A 21,149-nucleotide genomic window follows, 5' to 3' on the forward strand; every position below is an offset into this window, starting at 1 on the left:
ATTACAATTTCGCACCAACTCATTCGTATGCCATCCACTAGCTCATCTGTGATGCCACCCAATCTCAAGCTAGACCACCTCGGGGCAAATAGTTTGTTGTGCACATCGATCTCTTTCCACTGCCCACCTTTAGAGAAAACTTTTGCCTTGTTGATCATCTCCTGGATCATGATAGCCCAAGATTGGTCTTGTTTGCGATTGAGACCACAAACTTGGCACACAGGGCCTCAACATGAACACCAGGGTTGAGAATTATGAGGCCACCTTGAACCACCAATCAAGCTATAACTTCCCACTTTGCCCATTGCCATGGCGACAAGGCTTTAGTGATGTTCCTCCATAAGAATCTTTTAACAGGTTTCAAAAACTCCTTCCAGTTATGTTTGGCTATTTTGAGGAGTGGGCTGGTGAAAGTTGACCCGACTCGGGAAGGGGAGCAACACATACTCCCACCTTCTCATTTTCTATGGATCTTCTCCATGACCCACTAGAACCTTTTCTTGTGCATAACGTCCATGCTACCATATACATTCTACATCCCATAGTGCCTTGGTAAGTTCTGTTGCAATGTTAAAGAAAAAAGTAATGTCCTTACTCACCGTAAGGAACTCATGCCAATATAGGGCCATACTAAGGCACACCTCTACTTCCTTCAAAAAAGTGATAGGTGCTTAAGTAGGATGGTTACCCTTCCATCGATCAAACAAGGTGAATCATTGCTAGACAACAATCTTTGTACCGTTCTTGTATCAAGGTTTGGGTTGATATTTTAAGCGCCATGCGTGTTCATTTCACCAAGTTTGGTGCATCCAATGGTCAAACCAACTTGGATGAGCAAATTGCCATGCGTTTGGAGATTGCTTTAAGTTGCATCCACCAAGGTCGGTCGCTGAGGTTATGGACAATCAATCTTCAAATCGAGTGCAACCACAACATCATCTTTGCGTCGTAGACAATTGTGGTTGGCTAATGCCCATCTTTGCCTTTTTTGTGAGCGACATTGGGCAAGGGGCCTCTTGCTTGACTTGGAAACTGGTGAGCACACATCTCCTTGTCTCCATGCCCAAGGGGATCTCACAACTCTACATGGCGGCAGCCTTAAGAAGCAAGTTGAACGACATTCGCAGAGTGGGGGCAACTCATTTGGTCATATGGAAATTGAGTGAGCTCATGGCCATTGCAAAAGCGTGAGACCGACAAGCAGCCTAGCCAATAATTAAAACCACGTGGCAAGCAAGTCAGATTGCGACACGTGGCGCCGTGTGATCTCGACACGTGGCAGATTAGTGGGACCGACCTCCTCCATCTCTCTCTCTTCTCTCTCTCTGACAAAACGCTCCGAAGTCCTGTCCCTCTCTCCGGCTGTTTCTCTACACGCACAACGCAGATATACTTTCTCTGCTACTCGGCTATGGTGGATCTGTTTGACTCCCTAGCTGGGCGCCGCTTCGTAGATCGTCATCATTGACGCAGGTAAGATCACTCCCACACACGGACAAGCGTACCCACATGCGCTCACACTCTCTCCGCTCCGACCCACCCACAGAGCATAGCGCAAGAGCGGGTTGCGACATTTTCTTCGATCAAATTCCCAAATGCGGTTCTCTTGAAGTTTTTAAGGAAGGAAAGGAAAATACTTGAAAGATTGCCTCACATTCACAGCTGCCCTTGCAGGTTTCGCTCGAATTCGGATCCCTTTCCAAAGAGTTGGTGTCGCTGTAATATAGCTAGAACTGAATCGAGAGCTGGCGCGAGCAGTAGCCGTGTCAAAATCTGCTGCAACCCCTGGACTTACCCCTGTGCTTGGGGAAGTATAGCATTTGTCCAGAACACTTGAGTTTGCCTTTTCAGTCTATGCTGGCATGGCTCTGTTCCGTAGATTTTTCTACAGAAAACCGCCTGATGGGCTCTTAGAGATCACTGAGCGCGTTTATGGTAGGGGCTTTCAACTAGCTCATTAGTAAGCTTGGCTTTGACAATGTGCTGACACATTTGGTTTGTTCTTTCTGCAGTCTTTGACAGCTGCTTCTCCACAGACGTTCTTGATGATGACATATACAGAGTCCACATGCGGCAAATTGCCACTCAGTTGCATGAGCAGTTCCCGGATTCTTCATTTCTCGTGTTTAATTTCCGAGAAGGGGAGCGGAAGAGTCAGCTAACAGACATATTGTCACAATATGACATGACAGTTATGGACTACCCTAGGCAGTACGAGGGCTGCCCCATTCTGTCGCTGGAGATGATACATCATTTCATGCGTTCTGGCGACAGCTGGATCTCATTAGAAGGTCACCAGAACATTGTGCTCCTTCATTGTGAAAGGGGTGGGTGGCCTACATTAGCTTTTATGCTAGCAGGTTTTCTCTTATACAGAAAACTCCACACTGGTGAACAAAAGACCCTAGATTTGCTTCATAGGGAAGCTCCCAGGGGCTTATTACCATTGCTCACTCCCTTGAATCCTATACCTTCACAGATTCGTTACCTTCAATACATTAGTCGAAGGAACATTTCATCAGAGTGGCCCCCCCCAGATCGAGCCCTTGCACTTGATTGTCTTATCCTTCGGGTCGTCCCGAGTTTCGATGCAGAGGGAGGTTGCCGACCAATAGTACGTGTCTATGGTCTAGATCCTCGTGACAAGGAGAACCGCACCACAAGGATGCTTTTCAACATGGCAAAGAAAAGGAAGTCAGTTCGATATCTCAGACAGGTTGGGATTCCTTTCCTCCTCCAGTTCTCACTAAGGGTTGTGATGGGGAATCCAGTTTGTTTGGATAAGACTGCTTGCCACATGTTTAGTTCAAGTTATTTTGGAAAAGATTTTAGCTTGTCAAGGTGTATGTTTCTAATTGAAGGCGTCCATGATGGCAACATCTTGGTTGTGTATCGAATCTTGATGTAAGCTTGTTAGTGCGCGCACGCGGATGCAGGTGCGTTTGCGTCTCTGCATTTGCGTCAATTGATGCCTTCTTCTACGCCTACTATTGCACAATATTTAGTGACTAGCACGTATGATGGATCTGATGGTTTATTGTCTTATGGATGAATATTATGATGCATCTATAACTTGCTCTTTAGAGTGACTTTGGACTCGTTGTGTAGATCCACCTAGGTGTAATATAACATCCATTTTGCATTGCAATAATTGCTTACCTCCGCTTTCAGGTCGATTGTGATGTTGTCAAGATTGACATCCAATGTGGGGTTCAAGGTGATGTTGTGCTGGAATGTATCCATGTTAATGCTGATCTTACGCGGGAAGAAATGATGTTTCGTGTGATGTTCAACACGGCCTTCATTAGATCAAATATTTTGATGCTTGGCAAAGACGACATAGACGTGTTGTGGGATGCAAAAGATCGATTCACAAAGGAATTTCGGGGAGAAGTAAGTATCATCAAAATGATGACATTATTTAATACGAGCTCTACTTATGCAGATGCACATGGTTGTCTGTGTTAGGTCCTATTCACTGACATGGACAGTTCTTGTACTCCCAAAGTTCCAGTGCCGATGCTTGGAGGAGAAGAGAAAGGTGGGCTTCCGATTGAGGCATTTGCCAAAGTACAGGAACTCTTCAGCAATATGGATTGGAATGATGAAAAGGGAGATGCAGCTCTTCGCTTTTTGCGGCAGATATCTTCAGCAAATGGATTTGCAGATAGTACAGGGAATGATTCAAGTGACAAGGTCAAAGAGGGCATCGATGGTCAGGAAGGTAAAGAACCTATGAGATTGGACGGCTTGAAGCAACTAGTGGAAGATCTCTCAAACCCATCGCAGACAGTTTCAGCCCAACCAGAATTGCCTTTGCGTTCTGTTCATGGTGCTATGGTGGCTTCTAGCGTAGGAGTTGGTGCAACCCCAATTCTCTCTGGAGAGAACAACACTCCCAAGGCTTTAAGTAAAGCTGCTGCACCGGCCCCACCACCTCTACCATCCTCATCAATGGGGCATCCACAAACAACTGGAGCACCACCGCCGCCACCACCACCACCGCCACCACCATTGTCAGGTGGGCTTTCAAGGAGTACAGGAGCACCTCCACCGCCACCACCATCTCTCTCAGCAAGCACCGTCTCAAAAGCTCCCCCAGCACCCCCTCTTCCATCAAATGCACCTCCCCCACCCCCCAAAACAAACAGTTCTCCTGCAGCTCCATCGTCAGCACCACCTCCTCCGCCCCCGCCTCCTGTATCAAAGGCCCCTCCTGCCCCTCCCCCTCCACCTGGATCGACCGCAAAAGCTCCTCCACCACCTCCGCCTCCTCCTGGATCAACCACAAAGGCTCCTCCTCCACCTCCCCCACCTCCAGGATCAAAAGCTCCCACCTCAGGTGCCAAAGGGCCTCCAGCACCACCCCCACCTCCAGGTGTCAAAGGTCCTCCTAACCCCCCCCCTCCTCCAGGTACAAAGCGCCCTCCAGCTCCTCCCCCACCACCCGGTAGTAAAGGTCCTCCTCCTCCCCCACCTCCAGGAGGCAAGGGACCTAGTGCACCACCTCCGCCTCCAGGTGGACGAGGTCCCCAAAGTAGGGCTCAGGGTGGTCCTTCTCCACCAGCACCGCCCTTGGGAAACTTAAAAGGCTCTGCTTCCACAGCCTCATCTGCACCAGTGGCACCACCTGCAGCTGCCAAGAAGGCATCTCTGAAACCATTCCACTGGGTAAAGGTCACTAGAGCAGTCCAGGGTAGTCTATGGGCAGAGGCTCAAAAGTCAGATGATGTTGCAAGGTAAGCTCATTATCCATGTGTATGAGGACAAGTTCCCCTGTTGAACTACACAGAGTCAATATCTATTGTTGCACCCGTTAATGCTATACCAGTTGATTTCTTAGGGGTCCTGAGATTGATGCATCAGAGTTGGCGAGTCTCTTCTCTGCAGCTGTTCCCACAGCTGTGGCCGCAGAAAGGCCAGGGGGTCGTCGAGCCTCACTGGGGTCAAGGCCAGAGAAAGTTCACTTGGTATGAGTTGCTTCCTTCTAGTGATGCACTGTATCTGGTCAAGTGTTTGTACCTAAAGGTGGGGCCTCACGATGGTTGCAGATTGAAATGCGAAGAGCAAATAACATTGAAATTATGCTTACCAAGGTTAAAATGCCGCTCCCTGACGTGCTGGTAAGTGGGATCACTGCACTCTAATTCTTAAAAGCTGACATGTATTATTAAAAGATTGTCTCCAAGCTGAAAGTTAACTACAGATTGAAAGCACCGCTTTAATTCTTGGAATGTTTGCAAGGAAAGTTATAGAGTTTTGGTGTGAGTTTTTTGTTTTAATGGAGAAACATCACATTGAAGGAAAGTAAAGGTTGCAATAATAATTGGCTTTATGGTACATTTTTCTAACATCATAAAAAAATGTATTAAGTAAGGTTTGTTGTGAAAGCAATAACAAAAGGTTTCAAAAAGGGTAGACTAAATGTTGACTATAGAATCAAGAATAAAGGGTTACCTAAAGCTTCATTAGTTTGCCTTCCATTTTCAGAGTCATGATGGAAATGGAAAACGCTGACCTTTGTATTGATGTTTGGTTAGAGTGTGTGTGTGTGTGTGTGTGTGTGTGTGTGTGTGTGTGTGTGTGAGAGAGAGAGAGAGAGAGAGAGAGAGGTGTTCTGGGTGGTCGTCCTTCCCATGTGTACATTACTTGGGCTGCAGTTTGGTCTAAGCTTTTGCATACCTTCAATGGGATTCTTCAGCAGGCCTCTCTAGGGCAACAGAGAGGAGATATCAGTTTCTTCGACTCTGGGCGCGTACTACAATTCTTTTCAGTATGGATAGAGGCACGATTACGGGGCATTATGCTCCTGCATGATGGTTTATTCATCATTCTTCTTGGTTTCCACCTTGATGTATATACATCCCTGCCACTGATCATCCACAGTTTGTACTTCTTCTAGAAGACATGCTCTCTTGAGCATCTCTAGAAGTCTCTCTGTGCTCAGTATATAGCAACTCTTCTTTATAAAAAAAAAGGAGAGAGAGAGAGAGAGAGAGAGAGAGAGAGAGAGAGAGAGAGAGACCCTGCGTGTCACAGGGTTCGCACCACGTGCCAATGGAAAAGAACACACTGAGCAACTCTAAGCACTTCAAATAACAACTGAACTGAAAGAGAGACGACACGCGATGGGGAGTGGCGGAGTTCCAAGAGAGCACTGGCCCCAAAGGTTGGCAGTACAACGCCGATACTCCAGACTCTGCACCTTCTCCAGGAAGCATGCCAGAGAATGAGGCCTTGGCTCATATTTAAAGGGCCCTTGGCCATGAAAAGTAGTTACATGAAAAGCTACAAACTCAAATGACAAAAGCATCGGGCCCAAAAAAGCGGGTGGAACTTAAAACACGGAATCCGTATACTTGCCACGTCATCAACAACAACGCAAAACGTTGAAGTCTATGTACATGCTGCCACGTGGCACTGTCAACGCAATATGCGGAATTTGGTACAGGTCTGCCACATCATCAAGCCTTTACCCAAGGGATTATGGTGTGGGTCTTGATTTATTTAGGTCACTTGGGCCCCATCGAAGGGGGTCCCATAAATTGGTGGGACTCTTCTTTAAAGATAGGCCACTCGGCAAGACTTTGCAAGTTGGTAAAACTTTTTCTGATGCTTCTAGGGTTTAGGTTCCTCGATCGGGATCTGCATGCTGGCTCCTTTCTTTAGTGGCTTGACACGTCAGTAGTTTGTGACACTGCGCACTCTTCTCTTGCGTAATCGACCTGCGCTACGTATGGCCGCATGATGCAGCGATGCCCCTTGGCACCTTACTTGTTTTTGGTTTTTTGTTAAGGCCATGTTGCCCTATTTGTGAGGTAGGACTCCACAATTGCAAGGTCTCTCTATGCCATTGGATGGCTTACCAGATTTGTTGGATTAGGAGTATTTAGATGACACTTTACTCTTTGCATGTTGTGACACACACACTTTGGACAGTTTACAAGATGCTCTAGCTACCTTTTGCTTGGCTAGTGGTGCACTCATCAATTGGCACAAGTCTCTTGGTTTCCTTGTAGGAGTTGATGGGGATTGTCACGAGGATGTGGCAACTGCTAACCTTCGTTGTTGGTTTCTTTCCGATGATTTTCGTTTAATTTTTGAGACCCTCTTTTTGAAGTTACAAATGGCCGGACATTGTATGGCTAGTGTGAAACTGTAGTTTCACCCGCGGACGAGAGGTTGGTCGGCACTGGAATCGGAGTAATAAAAGGGTGTCTAGGCTCAGTTCAAAGTCATTTAGGTCCCCTCGCCGCACTTAACAAGTTGGTGGATACTAGGAAACTAACTCAATGGAGTCACATTGCCAAGAGAAAATCACCCGAGAACTGGGCTATATTGCATTTTTGGACGTGGTCCCAATGGTGGAAAATGGTCAGGTGACCAGTGACAGTCCAATGAAAACATCTCCTAAAATTTAGGGAATTGCTATTTTGGGCCACAAAAGTTTATGCGTCATTAGCTTCAGATTGACAAGGGGAACATTTTATTACTCTGCCGCTAAGTCAATTGAGCAACCGGTTGAGATATTTTTAGATCGGATTATCATCCAATTTTCTGTGTTGCGTTTGTGGCACCAAAGCATATGCCAAACAACCAAAAACACGCATGTGCGCAATAGAAGGCTTTCTATTATGCCATGCTTCATATGGAGTCAGACTGCAAAGCTTTCGTAGGACACCTGTTAAGTACATAAGTGGCACACATGATGGCCTCAAGCCTAAACGAATGCGGCAAAGCTCGACTTTTGACCATACAATATGCCATTTTCCGTAAAGTGACATGTTTTTCCTCTCAGCAACACCATTTTGTTGAGGTGTATACGTCGCTATACGGCACTGTACATTGGTGTTTTATTCCGTGACTTGCTAGAAATGCATTAAATTCGTGAGACATATACTCCCCCCCCTCGATCGGAACGGAGGGTACCCATAGTACATTTCGAGACATTTTCAGCCATAGCCAAAAATTGTTTGAAGCACATAAACACTTCGGACTTAGCTTTAAGCGGATACACCCATGCATGCCTAGAGTAATCATCAATGGAAGTCACGAAGTAAAGGTAATTGCCCAAAGACGGAGTTTGCATGGACCCAGAAACATCACTATGTATAAGCTGCAAATGGTATGTGGCCCTAACCGAACCATCCTTTGGAAACTTCGAACGCTGCATCTTACCCAAAATACAGCCTTCACAAATATGTTTGGCAAGTGCTTCAAGAGGTGGCAAAGAAGAAACCATATCAGATTTCTACAAATACAGCAAACTGGCAAAATTTAGATACCCAAAACGTGCATGCCAAAGTTTTGCATCTGAAATAGCCTTAGAATTTGCAACTACTAGTTCTACACCCACTATTGGGCACTGACGACGTTAGTGGGGATGTCGTGGTATTTAGTCAATACTATGCATGGTGGAGCTGATGGTTATATTGTCTTGTGGGTGACTACCATGGGTCTATACCTTGCACTTTCCTTCAAGGGTGAATCTGGGCTTATCGTGGATTTGTGTTGCTAAATTGGCTTAATCTGACAGAAAAATAATTCTAAATGAATTATTGGATTTATAAGTGAGGGTTTTCTCACTTGGAACACCAAGAAACTAATTCTAAATGAATTATTGGAATTTTAAGTGAGAGGGTTTACTGGACAAAGTATTCCTAGTGCGTCATCAAAGTAATGACGGGAGCACTGTGAATGGGAATATCTGTAAGGCCACCAAGAACGGGTACTTCTGATGCGTCACATCGGATGGGTGACAGGGAGCATCGGGAAGAAGTATCCGACCATCCGGGAATGGACATCTCTGATGCGTCATAGGATGGGTGACATAGAGCATCGTGAAGGGGATTGTACCGTAAGTTCGGTAGGAAAGGACTAGGTGATGGGTATTCCTGATGCGTCACAAGGTGGGTGACGGATGCATCGGAAAGGGGATATCCATAGTCGAGAGGAAATCAGAGGAATACGCGTAAAGACGCAAGCACAAGAATAAAGATGGGTTCTGAGAAGCTTTTCTTAAAAAGCGGAACATTTTAACAAGTTTTTCGGGAAGAGCAGACGCTTTCCCGCGAGGAATCTATGTTTGCATTGCATTCGTGCATGTGGTTGCATCCAGGGATGCCTGGGAAGTGCTGTGAAAGCATTGATTTTAACTTATAAGGTTTTATTGAGTTTTTGGGCAGGTTCAGACCAATTTTAAAAATATGCCGGCCGTCCACTTAATAAGTGGGCAGCCACTTAGAAAATAAAGCAACAAAACCAGCCAGCAAATTCTCTCTCCCCATTTCGGGTAGAACAGGAAAAAAAAAAAAAAAAAAAACGGCCGCGATCTCTCCGCGAGCAGCTATTCGTGCCGTGCTGAAGGAGCTAAAAAAGCACCACATGCCCTCACTAAAGGGAGGTTGCCAGCGCCAGCAAGAGAAGACTCTGCCGCCAGAAGACGCGAGAGATCGCGAGACTACGAAGCACGGCAGTCGCTTTTCCCGCGCAAGAGCGATAGGTATCTATTGTGGATTCGCAATACGAATTGTTGTCGCGTGTTTGCGTGTGTGTTTGCAGGTACTTCATCGCGAAGGAGAAGCGAGAAGGCTTCGGCCTACGCTTGGGAATTCCAGGAATGGAATTTGGAAATTGTCTGTGGAGTCTCGACTCTGAGTACAGACGGAACAAGGATTGAGAGCTCGTCTCTCGGATTTCCCTTACGGGAAGGAACGACCATTGAGACAGAGATTTAGAATGGAGGGGTTTTCTCCGATTCTTGTGCTTGTAAAAAGATTCTCCCTAATAAAGAATACTCTTTAAGGGGGGGGACTTGCCCATCTTCTGGTCCCAGTACTGTGTCGATCTTCTCTCTTTCTCTCTCTATTTATTTCTCTCTATATCCTTTGGCTTCAGTATTAAGTGATAAATTCTATTTATCTGAGTATATTTTATATTGTTATGCGCTCCCGTTTGTGACAGTGGTATCAGAGCATGGTCTCCTCTCTTTCTCTGTAAAGGAGGACGACTCTGGGAAGATACGGGAAGAAGCCATGACAAGCGAAGAGAGAAGTAAGCAGGCGGAACCCTAAGTTCTGCAAGGAAAAGCTCGCAGAGTTGGAATTTTTTTTTCTCTCTGCAAGAAGTCGACACAAGGCTTGGGATTCTCTGAGAAGGCGACAAGAGCATGATGCTCAAGAACCTAGAGAATCCAAGGAGCGGAATGGTGGAGATTCTTCAGAATCCAGAAAATATCCATGAACGTCAATCCAGAACTATAGCCATGAAATCCCGTCATTTCGAGAAGGATATGAAGAAGGTCTCTAGACCTAGGAACACTTCCAGTCAAGTTTGATACTTTTGACGGAAGGGAAGATGCCCCGAAAGCTACTGCTTTGATTCGACAAGTTTGAAGTTGCCTTTGCACACGGCAATTTCTGAAAAAGCGTGGAAGATGAGGTGTCACAAGGCGGGCACCACGTGCCAATAGAAAAGAACAGACTGAACAAACTCTTCGCACTTCAATACCAACTGAACTGAGAGAGAGAGAGAGAGAGAGAGAGAGAGAGAGAGAGAGAGAGAGAGAGAGAGAGAGAGAGAGAGAGAGAGAGAGAGAGAGAGACGACAGGGGATACGGAGTGGCGGAATTCCACCCTAGAGAGTATTGGCCCCAAACCTTGGCGCCCCTTTCGGTATTTCTTTATATTGCATCATCAAAGTACAAGCCGGTACTCTAGACTTTGCACCTTCTCCAGGAAGCATGCCAGAGAATGAGCCCTAGCCTCATATTTAAAGGCCCTTGGCCTGAAAAGCAGTTATAGTAAAAAAGCCTTTAAAACTCAAAAGTTTCTGGTTCAAAAGCAAAGCCAAAAAGCTGCCAGCGCAATTTACGGAAATCAGTACAGCCTGCAACGTCATCATGTCAGCGCAATTTTTGGAATTTGTCTGTTGCCTTAGGGTTCGGGTTAGGGTTTTTGGCAGAAATTAGGGTTGCAGGTTTTAGGGTTAGGGTTTTCAGAATTAGGGTTTCTGGCAGAAATTAGGGTTAGGGTTTTCTGCACTCGGGCAACCACGTCCTCACTATGTGACACTTCTTCTACTGCTTGTTCTTCTTAGGGTTTAGGCCCCTCGGCCGGCATCTGTAAGTTGGCTCCATTCTTTAGGCTTTGACACGTCAGCAGTTTGTTACATCTCCCCTTCTTGAAAGAGAGTAATCGCGACGCGATTACAGCATATCTACAAAACAACTCAAGTTAGCTAAAAAATTTCCGAGGGACATTCCGAGGGACAATCAGTTTACTCTTTTTATTAAGGAGTTAGCTTCTCCTTTCTGCTCTTTTGATCAAGGAGTTAGCTGCTCCTATCGGCTGTTTTGATCAAGGAGTTAGCTTCTCCTTTCGTCCAAATCGGAACTCTTGATATTCCGCCGTAGTAAAATAGCCATCACACCCAGACCGTACTGATCTTCCTTGGGTGTCTTGATGCACTAAAATTACATACCCAGGCAATCTCATCCAATTAGGAATATTCAGTGGTTGGCACATCACAATGCAACACAAATGCTCACATATGTATGTTACAAGACATAGAAACATAAAGCCGCCGATGAACACTCCTCCCGCATAACCTAACAAGGTCCGGGCCGGGAGATATTCAACGACTCCCTCATCACTCCTTCGGCATAACCTAAAAAGGTCCGGGCCGGGAGATATAGAGGCCTTTTACAACCAAACGCCCCCCAGACCGCAGCATGCGTCGTTTGGAGGTGCTGAGAGTAACCACTGCTCAGACTTCTTAATACTCCTCCCGCATAACCATCCAGGTCCAGGCCGAGAGTCACACCAACAATTATTTTACAAGCATACAACCAAACGCTCCCCAGGCATCTGCCTGCGTCGTTCGGAGGTTTTCAAACATACAACGAAACGCTCCCCAGGCATCGGCTTGCGTCGTTCCGAGGTTCAAACAATACCAAAACAGTATTTACCACTTCTCCACCCGGGAGTAAAATCACCAATCATTGAAACCAGTATCAAACCAGAGTCAAACAATTCAAATCGGCACCAAAACAGGTTCAAAACAGATACCATCCATTTCAAACAAATTCCAAACAGGATCACCAAACAAGCTCAAACAGAACTCAAACTTCAAAAGCAATCTCGACATCAGTCGAGCTCGAAAAGTCGACTGACTTTCCATCCTGAAACCTGCACCAAAAATTAGGGTTAGGTTTCTTCCATAAGGTTGTAGCCGAGCACAGCATGGTCCATCAGCTCTTGGACAAACAGTGTTTCTTTGGCAGTGATGGTAGTCCCATGATAGCAATCACACTCGCTCTCCAAGTTCATCTACTCGTGAAGAGACATCTACTGGGAGATGTCGAGAAACTTCAAGTTATAATCTGCTAGGGTTTCCATGGCAAGCATTTCAGGATACCCCACTCTGCCAGAAGTTGCACTCTGAAGGAAGATGTCAGAAACCATATAACTTCGGGCAAAATTTTTTCTTGAAAGCTTGCCAAGTACTTGGAGTATGCTGCTTGGTAGCTGTAGAAATCAACATCTGCATAGCACTGCTTTTGAGAAAAACAGTGACTTGAAACAAATCTGGATCCTTCTCTTGCAAGTGATCTTAATTGGCTTATGCCCTGTAAGACACTGCGGTGAAGACGGGAGCGCGCCCGATGCGCGATGAAGTAAGGGTGGGATTGGCTAATCAGTCCGGGTTGGCTGGCGCAGATATCCTCGAATAAAGCTGTGTCTGCTCTTTAATAAGTCCGGGTTGGAGGGCGAAGATATCCTCGAATAAAGCTCTGTCTGCTCTTTTGTAGGACCGGTATGCTTTCAGAAAAGCACACGCCTGATGCTCTGATACCACTGTCACACGGCGGGCACCACGTGCCAATAGAAAAGAACAGACTGAACAAACTCTTCGCACTTCAATAACAACTGAACTGAGAGAGAGAGAGAGAGAGAGAGACGACACGCGACACGGAGTGGCGGAATTCCACCCCAGAGAGTATTGGCCCCAAACCTTGGCGCCCCTTTCGGTATTTCTTTATATTGCATCATCAAAGTACAAGCCGGTACTCCAGACTCTGCACCTTCTCCAGGAAGCATGCCAGAGAATGAGCCCTAGCCTCATATTTAAAGGCCCTTGGCCTGAAAAGCAGTTATAGTAAAAAAAGCCTTTAAAACTCAAAAGCTTCTAGTTCAAAAGCAAAGCCAAAAAGCTGCCAGCGCAATTTACGGAAATCCGTACAGCCTGCCACATCATCATGTCAGCGCAATTTTCGGAATTTGTCTGCTACCTTAGGGTTAGGGTTAGGGTTTTTGGCAGAAATTAGGGTTGCAGGTTTTAGGGTTAGGGTTTTCAGAATTAGGGTTTGGAGCAATTAGGGTTTCTTGCAGAAATTAGGGTTTGCAGGTTTTAGGGTTAGGGTTTCCAGAATTAGGGTTTCAGCAGTTAGGGTTTTCAGAATTAGGGTTTCTGGCAGAAATTAGGGTTAGGGTTTTCTGCACTGGGGCAACCACGTCCTCACTCTGTGACACTTCTTCTACTGCTTGTTCTTCTTAGGGTTTAGGCCCCTCGGCCGGCATCTGTAAGTTGGCTCCATTCTTTAGGCTTTGACACGTCAGCAATTTGTTACATGAGGCATGTGATTAAACACCTCAAGGGGATTGCAAGTACTTGGTGGTATACCAAAGCTCTGCAAGGAACTTACAACAAGACTTGGATTCAATTCAAGGCTGAATTTTTCAACAAATTTTTTTCCTCTACTCTTTGAGGAAGACATCCAAGAAGATTGGGGTCGGTTTGCCCAATAGGAACACGAGTTATTCCAAGCAAGTAGTGGTTCACTCTCGCCAAGGTAGCTCCACTCTTGACTCTCTTCGAGGAAGGAAAGATTAAGAAATTCAACGAAGGACTTTTGCCCGAATTTTGTAGACGCATCTGCAAAATACTTTGCAGCAGATGGTAGAGTGAGCAATAAAAGCTGAAAGTGTACACCTTAGTGTACATAGAATCCAATCCCCGTAGTGGGACGGGAACCATTGAGCACAGAAACAATGAATTTTTGTTACCTCTCCTCGAAGGATACGTTGCTATCCGGAGAAAGTTTGGAGTAAGGGAATTCAATCTAACTCCTAAGTTTTTGAATAGAAGACCCTCAAACTTTAAGTGAGAGGGCAGGTCTTTGATCAAAGTTAAATCTTTGAGGAACTCATAAATTGCGTATTGCTTTTATGCACGAGATATGCACGTGTCTAACCAGGACAATCACTCTCGAGTGTTTATGAGAGTAAGGTTGAGTCAGAAGATTGTTTTATATGATGAACTGCTTTGCTTAACCATCCAGAAGGTCCATGATTGATCTGGTATCCAGTAGTTCTCCAACAGATTACCTGCTACTGCGGGTAGGAAATTATGAAGGAACCATTCTGAGCTTTCAAGCAAAGAAAAGCTTTCATGAAGCTTGAGTACTCTTTAAGCCCACACCCCCTACCCGGTAAGGGAAGATATGGTAGTGCTTTTCGCACAAGGGAAGGAATACTCTCTTTATGAGGGAAGGAACAAGTGACGACTACGGCGTGTGCTCGAGGAATCCAAGGATTGAAATCCTAGTTTATTTGATGAGCGGGTTTTGCTCTAAGATTGAGCCAAGGGATCGTCAGGTTAAGCGTCTTCTCTCTAAGGATCTTACGAAGGGAAGGTAAATTCCCAGGCTCACTGAAACTTATGTACACCCTTGGGTACATGGATAACACACGAAGATGCAGACCTATACCAAGGAACTGGACGAGAGTTTGTTATACTCTCTTGAGCGCCTTTTTGTGCACAAGGATACTCAGACACGAGAATCTCTATTTGAGATGTGTTCGGTAGAAGGAATTTGAGTTTCTCTACGGAGAAGAGGTTTTTTGATGGTCGTTCATCATTGAGTACGCTATGTGCTTTTACCATTACAGTAGCAACTTTTGGTTGCGGTATATGTTTCTCCATGAGCAGGTCAAGTAGTATTTACACGCTGCTGGAATAAATTCGAACTATTCTGTTCGTAAGAATATAATTCGCCAACCGTTTCAAAATGGTAAGAATTACATATGGGAGAACATCCCTGAGAATCAAAGAAGGTTCGCTCTATTTTGAACTAGGTTTGAACGTACGTTCAGAAAATGCTATGGCTAGAATCCTATGTGCGTGAGATTTTGCAAGGCGTCATTGATGCTTGCAAAGAGGAAAAGATTGGAAGGAAGTGCGCCTTGCACAAGGAATCTTCGGACTGGAGCCGTCCGCCTACGTTGAGCGACGGCCTGGAACAAGAACCTTCTTTAAGGTGATCGCAAATTGTGGAAGAAAGACATTGAACTTAATGCTCTATGACTTGGGCATTCCCTATGTGGGAGGACACAAGAGGTTTAATACCCTCTGGACTAACAACGTAGGATTATGCGCAAGGACAAATACCTAGATTGATTTCTAGGAAGATTATTCTTCTTGAATTTGAGAAGACAGAATCAAGTTAACAAAGTCTTAGATAAGGAAACTTTGGATCAGAACAATTGGCCTACCCAAAGCAAAGGCCCAGAATAAGAACTTACTTTGGTAAGATGACACACTTGTTCTGCCATAGGAAGATTCACATGAGCTTAATGCTCTCGACATGCCCTATGCGGAAGGACACAAGAGGTTTAATATCCTCAGGACTAATAGCGCAAGGTTATGCGCAAGGACATAGACGTCGATTGATTTCTAGGAGGTTTATTCTTCTCGGAATTGAGAAGGTGGAATTGAGTTAATAGATTCTCGGATGAGGAAACTTCCAATTTGTTGGAAAGACGCGAATGACGAGTTCTTACATGGCTCGTAACTTTAATGAAAGGTGAAGGATATCCTCGAGGTTCTAGAGGAAAGACATGAACCGGTAAGGTAAGTATTGAATTATTGAATTTTTGTTTAATTAAATTTTTAAGTTCTCTTTTGAGAAAGGACTAGCTCAACTCACCATTGAGCAAGATTTGGAATCTTTCCGGTTTCTCCCTGGCAATTCAGTTGGACCTCTACAGTTGAGGACAACTGTTTATTAGTGAGAGGGATGTTGCTAAATTGGCTTTATCTGACAGAAAAATAATTCTAAATGAATTATTGGATTTATAAGTGAGAGGGTTTTCTCGCTTGGAACACCAAGAAACTAATTCTAAATGAATTATTGGAATTTTAAGTGAAAGGGTTTTTCTCACTGGAGACATCCGAGTACAGAGTATTCCTAGTGCTTCATCAAAGTAATGACGGGAGCACTGTGAACGGGAATATCTGTAAGGCCACCAAGAACGGGTACTTCTGATGCGGCACATCGGATGGGTGACAGGGAGCATCTGGAAAAAGTATCCGACCATCCGGGAACGGACATCTCTGATGCGTCATAGGATGGGTGATAGAGAGCATCGTGAAGGAGATTGTACCGTAAGTTCGGTAGGAGAAGACTAGGTGATGGGTATTCCTGATGCGTCACAAGGTGGGTGACGGATGCATCGGAAAGGGGATATCCATAGTCGCGAGGAAATCCGAACTGGAAACGAGGAATACGCGTAAAGACGCAAGCACAAGAATAAATATGGGTTCTCAGAAGCTTTTCTTAAAAAGCGTAATATTTTAACGAGTTTTTCTAGAAGAGCAGACGCTTTCCCGCGAGGAATCTATGTTTGCATTGCATTCGTGCATGTGGTTGCATCCAGGGACGCCTGGGAAGTGCTGTGAAAGCATTGATTTTAACTTATAAGGTTTTATTGCGTTTTTGGGCAGGTTCAGACCAATTTTAAAAATATGCCGGCCGTCCACTTAATAAGTGGGCAGCCACTTAAAAAATAAAGTAACAAAACCAGCCAGCGAATTCTCTCTCTCTATTTCGGGTAGAACAGGAAAAAAAAAAGAAAAAAAAAAAAACGGCCGCGATCTCTCTGCGAGCAGCTATTCGTGCCGTGGTGAAGGAGCTATAAAAGCACCACATGCCCTCACTAAAGGGAGGTTGCCAGCGCCAACAAGAGAAGACTCTGCCGCCAGAATACGAATTGTTGTCGCGTGTTTGCGTGTGTTTGCAGGTACTTCATCGTGAAGGAGAAGCGATAAGGCTTCGGCCTACGCTTTGGAATTCTGAGAACGGAATTCGGAAGTTGTCTGTGGAGTCTCGACTCTGAGTACAGACGGAAAAAGGATTGAGAGCTCTTCTCTCGGATTTCCCTTACGGGAAGGAACGATCATCGAGTCAGAGATTTAGAATGGAAGGGTTTTCTCCGGTTCTTGTGCTTGTAAAAAGATTCTCCCTAATAAAGAATACTCTTTAAGGGGGGGGACCAGCCCATCTTTTGGTCCCAAGTACTGTGTCGATCTTCTCTCTCTCTCTCTCTCTCTCTATTTATTTCTCTCTATATCCTTTGGCTTCAGTATTAAGTGATAAATTCTATTTATCCGAGTATATTTTATATTGTTATGCGCTCCCGTTTGTGACAATTTGTCACAAGACGGACACCACGTGCCAATAGAAAAGAACAGACGGAACAACTTTAAGCACTTCAAATAACAACTGAACTGAAATAGACAGAGACGACACGCGACACGGAGTGGCAGAATTCCATCCCAGAGAGTATTGGCCCCAAACCTTGGCGCCCCTTTCGGTATTTCTTAGCTTTAAAAGCAAATCGACTTAGCGAGCGAAATCTTGCTTAAGCAACAAGTTGGAAGAGGATGAGGAGAAGAAACGATGCGAGTTTTTTTTTTGGGGGGGGGGGGGGGGGGGAAGGGGGAAGGGGGAAGAGAGACAGGTTTATACACCAAACGCGTTTCGCTTTCATTAGCTCATCAGTGGTGCAAACATAAAGGAGGATATGGAGGAGGTATAAATAGTGAGGTGTGGTGTGGCTCAAAAAACTGTAATGGTATCTCTTTTGAAGATGGAGAGGCTAACTTAAAGACAAGTTATTGCTCACCTAAAGTGGGTACTTACAAAAAAGGGGGGAAAAGTGGAGAGTTAATGGGGCATTTAAAGGAGTGGAAGATTGTACAGGAAAGGGACTAGTAAAAAAAGGGGGGGAATTTGACTTAGCTTAGGGAATGGGTGGAGTTTATAGGGGCTGCATATATACATGAGGCCAAAGCTAACTGAATTCAGGTTATAGTCAAATTTGGGTGTAATTCCTTTTGGGGGGGGGGGGGGGGGGGGGGGGGGGGGGCTGCTAGAGAGGTTGTATAAATGAGGCCACAATTAGCTATGGTAAGGATTTGTCAATTACGGGTGGAATTCCTTTGGGGGGGGGGGGGGGGTTTCGGGGATTGAAACGGGAAAGAAAAAGGAGAAGGAGGTTTAGAGAGAAGGGTTCCGAGATTAGGCGCATTCATCCAACATATCAAAGGTCTAGGCAAGTGTGCGAGGTCCGTGCTGGTTTTGAGCAGATTAGTGAGGGGTTGGTTAATGGAACGAGATAAGTTGAGATGGCGGATTAGAGGTGAGAAAGGAATCTTGATGATGGTAGGAGAAGGTTTGGTAATTGGCTGTTTTTGAAGGAGAGAGGGTCTTAGATCATAAGAGAGGTAGAGAAAGCAAGCTTTCAACAAGGGGGAGGGATAACCCTTTGCTCTAAGCCTAGTATAGAAGAGGTTACGAATAGAGATGAAGCCTGAAAGAGAGCTTTCCCTAATAATGTACCTCTTTCCCTAATAAAGAGAGCTTTCCCTAATAATTTTGTAGGACCGGTATGCTTTCAGAAAAGCACACGCGTGATGCTCTGATACCACTGTCACAAGACGGGCACCACGTGCCATTAGAAAAGAAATAACGGAACAACTTTAAGCACTTCAAATAACAACTGAACTGAAATAGAGAGAGACGACACGCAACACAGAGTGGTAGAATTCCACCCCAGTGAGTATTGGTCCCAAAGCTTGGCGCCCCTTTCGGTATTTCTTTATATTACTGTTGATTCGCAAAGTACAATAGCCGAGGAGCACCTGCTGTGCAATCTGCGCGCTGAAGAGTGCCAGAGAGGGCCCCCAAGGCTCATATTTAAAGTCCCAACGTCTAAAAGCATCAAATATGAAAAGCTGACCCCAAAAAACACTTTCCTAAAATTTCGGGATTTCCCTAAAAATCCGCCGCGAATTGCGGAACGTCCGTATGGGTGCCACGTCATCATATTTTGATGTACAAAGTCTTTTGAGTGTGTTTTGCTTTATTTTTAATGTCTTTATGTCACTTGGGGCCCCATCGGACGGGGTCCCCATAAGTTGGTAGGACTCCTTCTTCTGTTACTTGTTCTTCTTAGGGTTTCTAGAATTAGGGTTTGCAAGTTTTAGGGTTAGGGTTTCCAAAATTAGGGTTTCAACAGTTAGGGTTTCTAGCAAAAATGAGGGTTTAGGCAGTTAGGGTGTCTGGCAGAAATTAGGGTTTAGGCCCCTCGGCCACATCTGTAAGTTGGCTTCATTCTTTAGGCTTTGACACGTAAGCAGTTTGACACGTAAGCAGTTTGTTACAGGATTCATAGGTATATAAATTAAAATAAAGCAGGACACACACACACACACACACACACACACAAGAATTGCGAAGCTGGTTGATGACGTGGCATGTTGTACGGATTTCTACGTTTTGCGCGGACTGTTGATGTGGCAGGTTGTACAAATTTCCGTGATTTACGTTGGCAGCTTTTTGGCTTTGCTTTTGGACTAGATGCTTTTGAGTTTGAAGGCTTTTTACTGTAAACTGCTTTTGGGGCCTAGGGCCTTTGAATATGAGGTTAGGGCTCATTCTCTGGCATGCTTCCTGGAGAAGGTGCAGAGTCTGGAGTACCGGCTTGTACTGTGTTGATGCAATATAAAGAAATACCGAAAGGGGCGCCAAGGTTTGGGGCCATTACTCTCTAGGGTGGAATTCCGCCACTCTGTGTCGCGTGTCGTCTCTCTCTCTCTCTCTCTCTCAGTTCAGTTGTTATTGAAGTGCTAAAAGTGTGTTCAGTCTGTTCTTTTCTATTGGCACGTGGTGCTTGTCTTGTGACATGTGACATGTTGACATGATTGATGAATGCCTTTAAGATTTCAGATTCATCATTGTTGACACATGGATTTACATATTGTGACTTTGAATGTGAATGGCTTGCATCATACTAACATCAGTGGTCCCATATTGAATTTGCTTTGTAGAGATCATGTAGATTGAGATATGAATATAATTCTTCTGCAGGAGCGCAATGTCACCAGCGTGTGACTACTATCTATCCTTTTTGTTGATTTCTTTCTTATTATCTATTTACTTTCACTTTTTGGAAACACCCCTCGGGAAATCTAACTGCCTTGCATTGCATAGCTAGTGTGGAACTGTCCAGAGGGAGTCCAGGCCTGAGGGCAAGAGAGCACTAAGGTTGGACAAAGACTATGGTTAGCCAAAGTGGGGTCATTGACTAGCCAAAGTGGAATCCTTTGCTACAGAGGCTACATTTCAGTTTTGGGTGTGGCTGCAGTGTACAAAGGGGGTCAGAAGACCTAGAAAGATACAATGGCAGCATCTCCTAAAATTTAGGGAACTGCTATTTTGGGACCTGAAAATGTGTTTGCATCATTACCTCCGGAATGACAAGGAGAACATTTTCTTACTCTGTCGTGAAGGCAACTGGGCAACCGGTTGGGAGATTTTTAGGCGGCAACCCCGAAACAGGAAAATGCTTGTAAATGTGCCAAGTGGCACCTTCTGGTGCACTTTCCTCATGCAACAAGAAGTGGCGCTGAATTTGAAGCTGGGAGAGGCTCATTTTCAGATTTTGTCACAGGTTAAGAGCTATGGAGTGCTTGCTTTCCCTCCTATGTATAGTGCGGTGCCAGGAGTGATGCCCTGGACGCTACGCACTGCCCTCTCTCTCCTCTATGGCAGTATGTTATGCCCCTCTAGTGGGCTTTTCAATTGACCAATGGATAGTTGTGTGGGGTCATGCGCGATTGCCGAGGCAAGAGCCTCTTGCACAGGTACTGGATTAGCTAGCGGCTAATTCCCCGCAGGTACAGGTGAATTCGGAGAGGTTTCACGCGAGAAATCTCGTCCGATTCAAAGGGCAAGTAGCCCTACAGGTGCGGGAGCTTGAGGACTTGCTACGGATGCGATTGGCACGCGAAACGGAGCCCGAAAC

General features: G+C 45.3%; 1 protein-coding gene across 1 annotated transcript in view; it reads left to right on the forward strand.

The window, feature by feature from the left end:
* The first annotated feature begins 1,317 nt into the window (after window positions 1–1,317).
* Window positions 1,318–21,149, forward strand: part of LOC147451218 (formin-like protein 14) — a 56,327-nt gene continuing 36,495 nt past the window's right edge. Inside the window, exons 1-7 of the mRNA XM_086520182.1 lie at window positions 1,318–1,473; window positions 1,675–1,935; window positions 2,013–2,716; window positions 3,172–3,393; window positions 3,469–4,739; window positions 4,844–4,970; window positions 5,052–5,123. Coding sequence (XP_086376308.1) covers window positions 1,863–1,935; window positions 2,013–2,716; window positions 3,172–3,393; window positions 3,469–4,739; window positions 4,844–4,970; window positions 5,052–5,123 — 2,469 coding nt within the window. The 5' untranslated portion in view covers window positions 1,318–1,473; window positions 1,675–1,862. The remainder of the gene's footprint in view (window positions 1,474–1,674; window positions 1,936–2,012; window positions 2,717–3,171; window positions 3,394–3,468; window positions 4,740–4,843; window positions 4,971–5,051; window positions 5,124–21,149) is intronic.

Source organism: Adiantum capillus-veneris, chromosome 9 (assembly GCF_014529385.1).
Source record: "Adiantum capillus-veneris isolate H3 chromosome 9, ASM1452938v2, whole genome shotgun sequence".
Taxonomy (NCBI): domain Eukaryota; kingdom Viridiplantae; phylum Streptophyta; class Polypodiopsida; order Polypodiales; family Pteridaceae; genus Adiantum; species Adiantum capillus-veneris.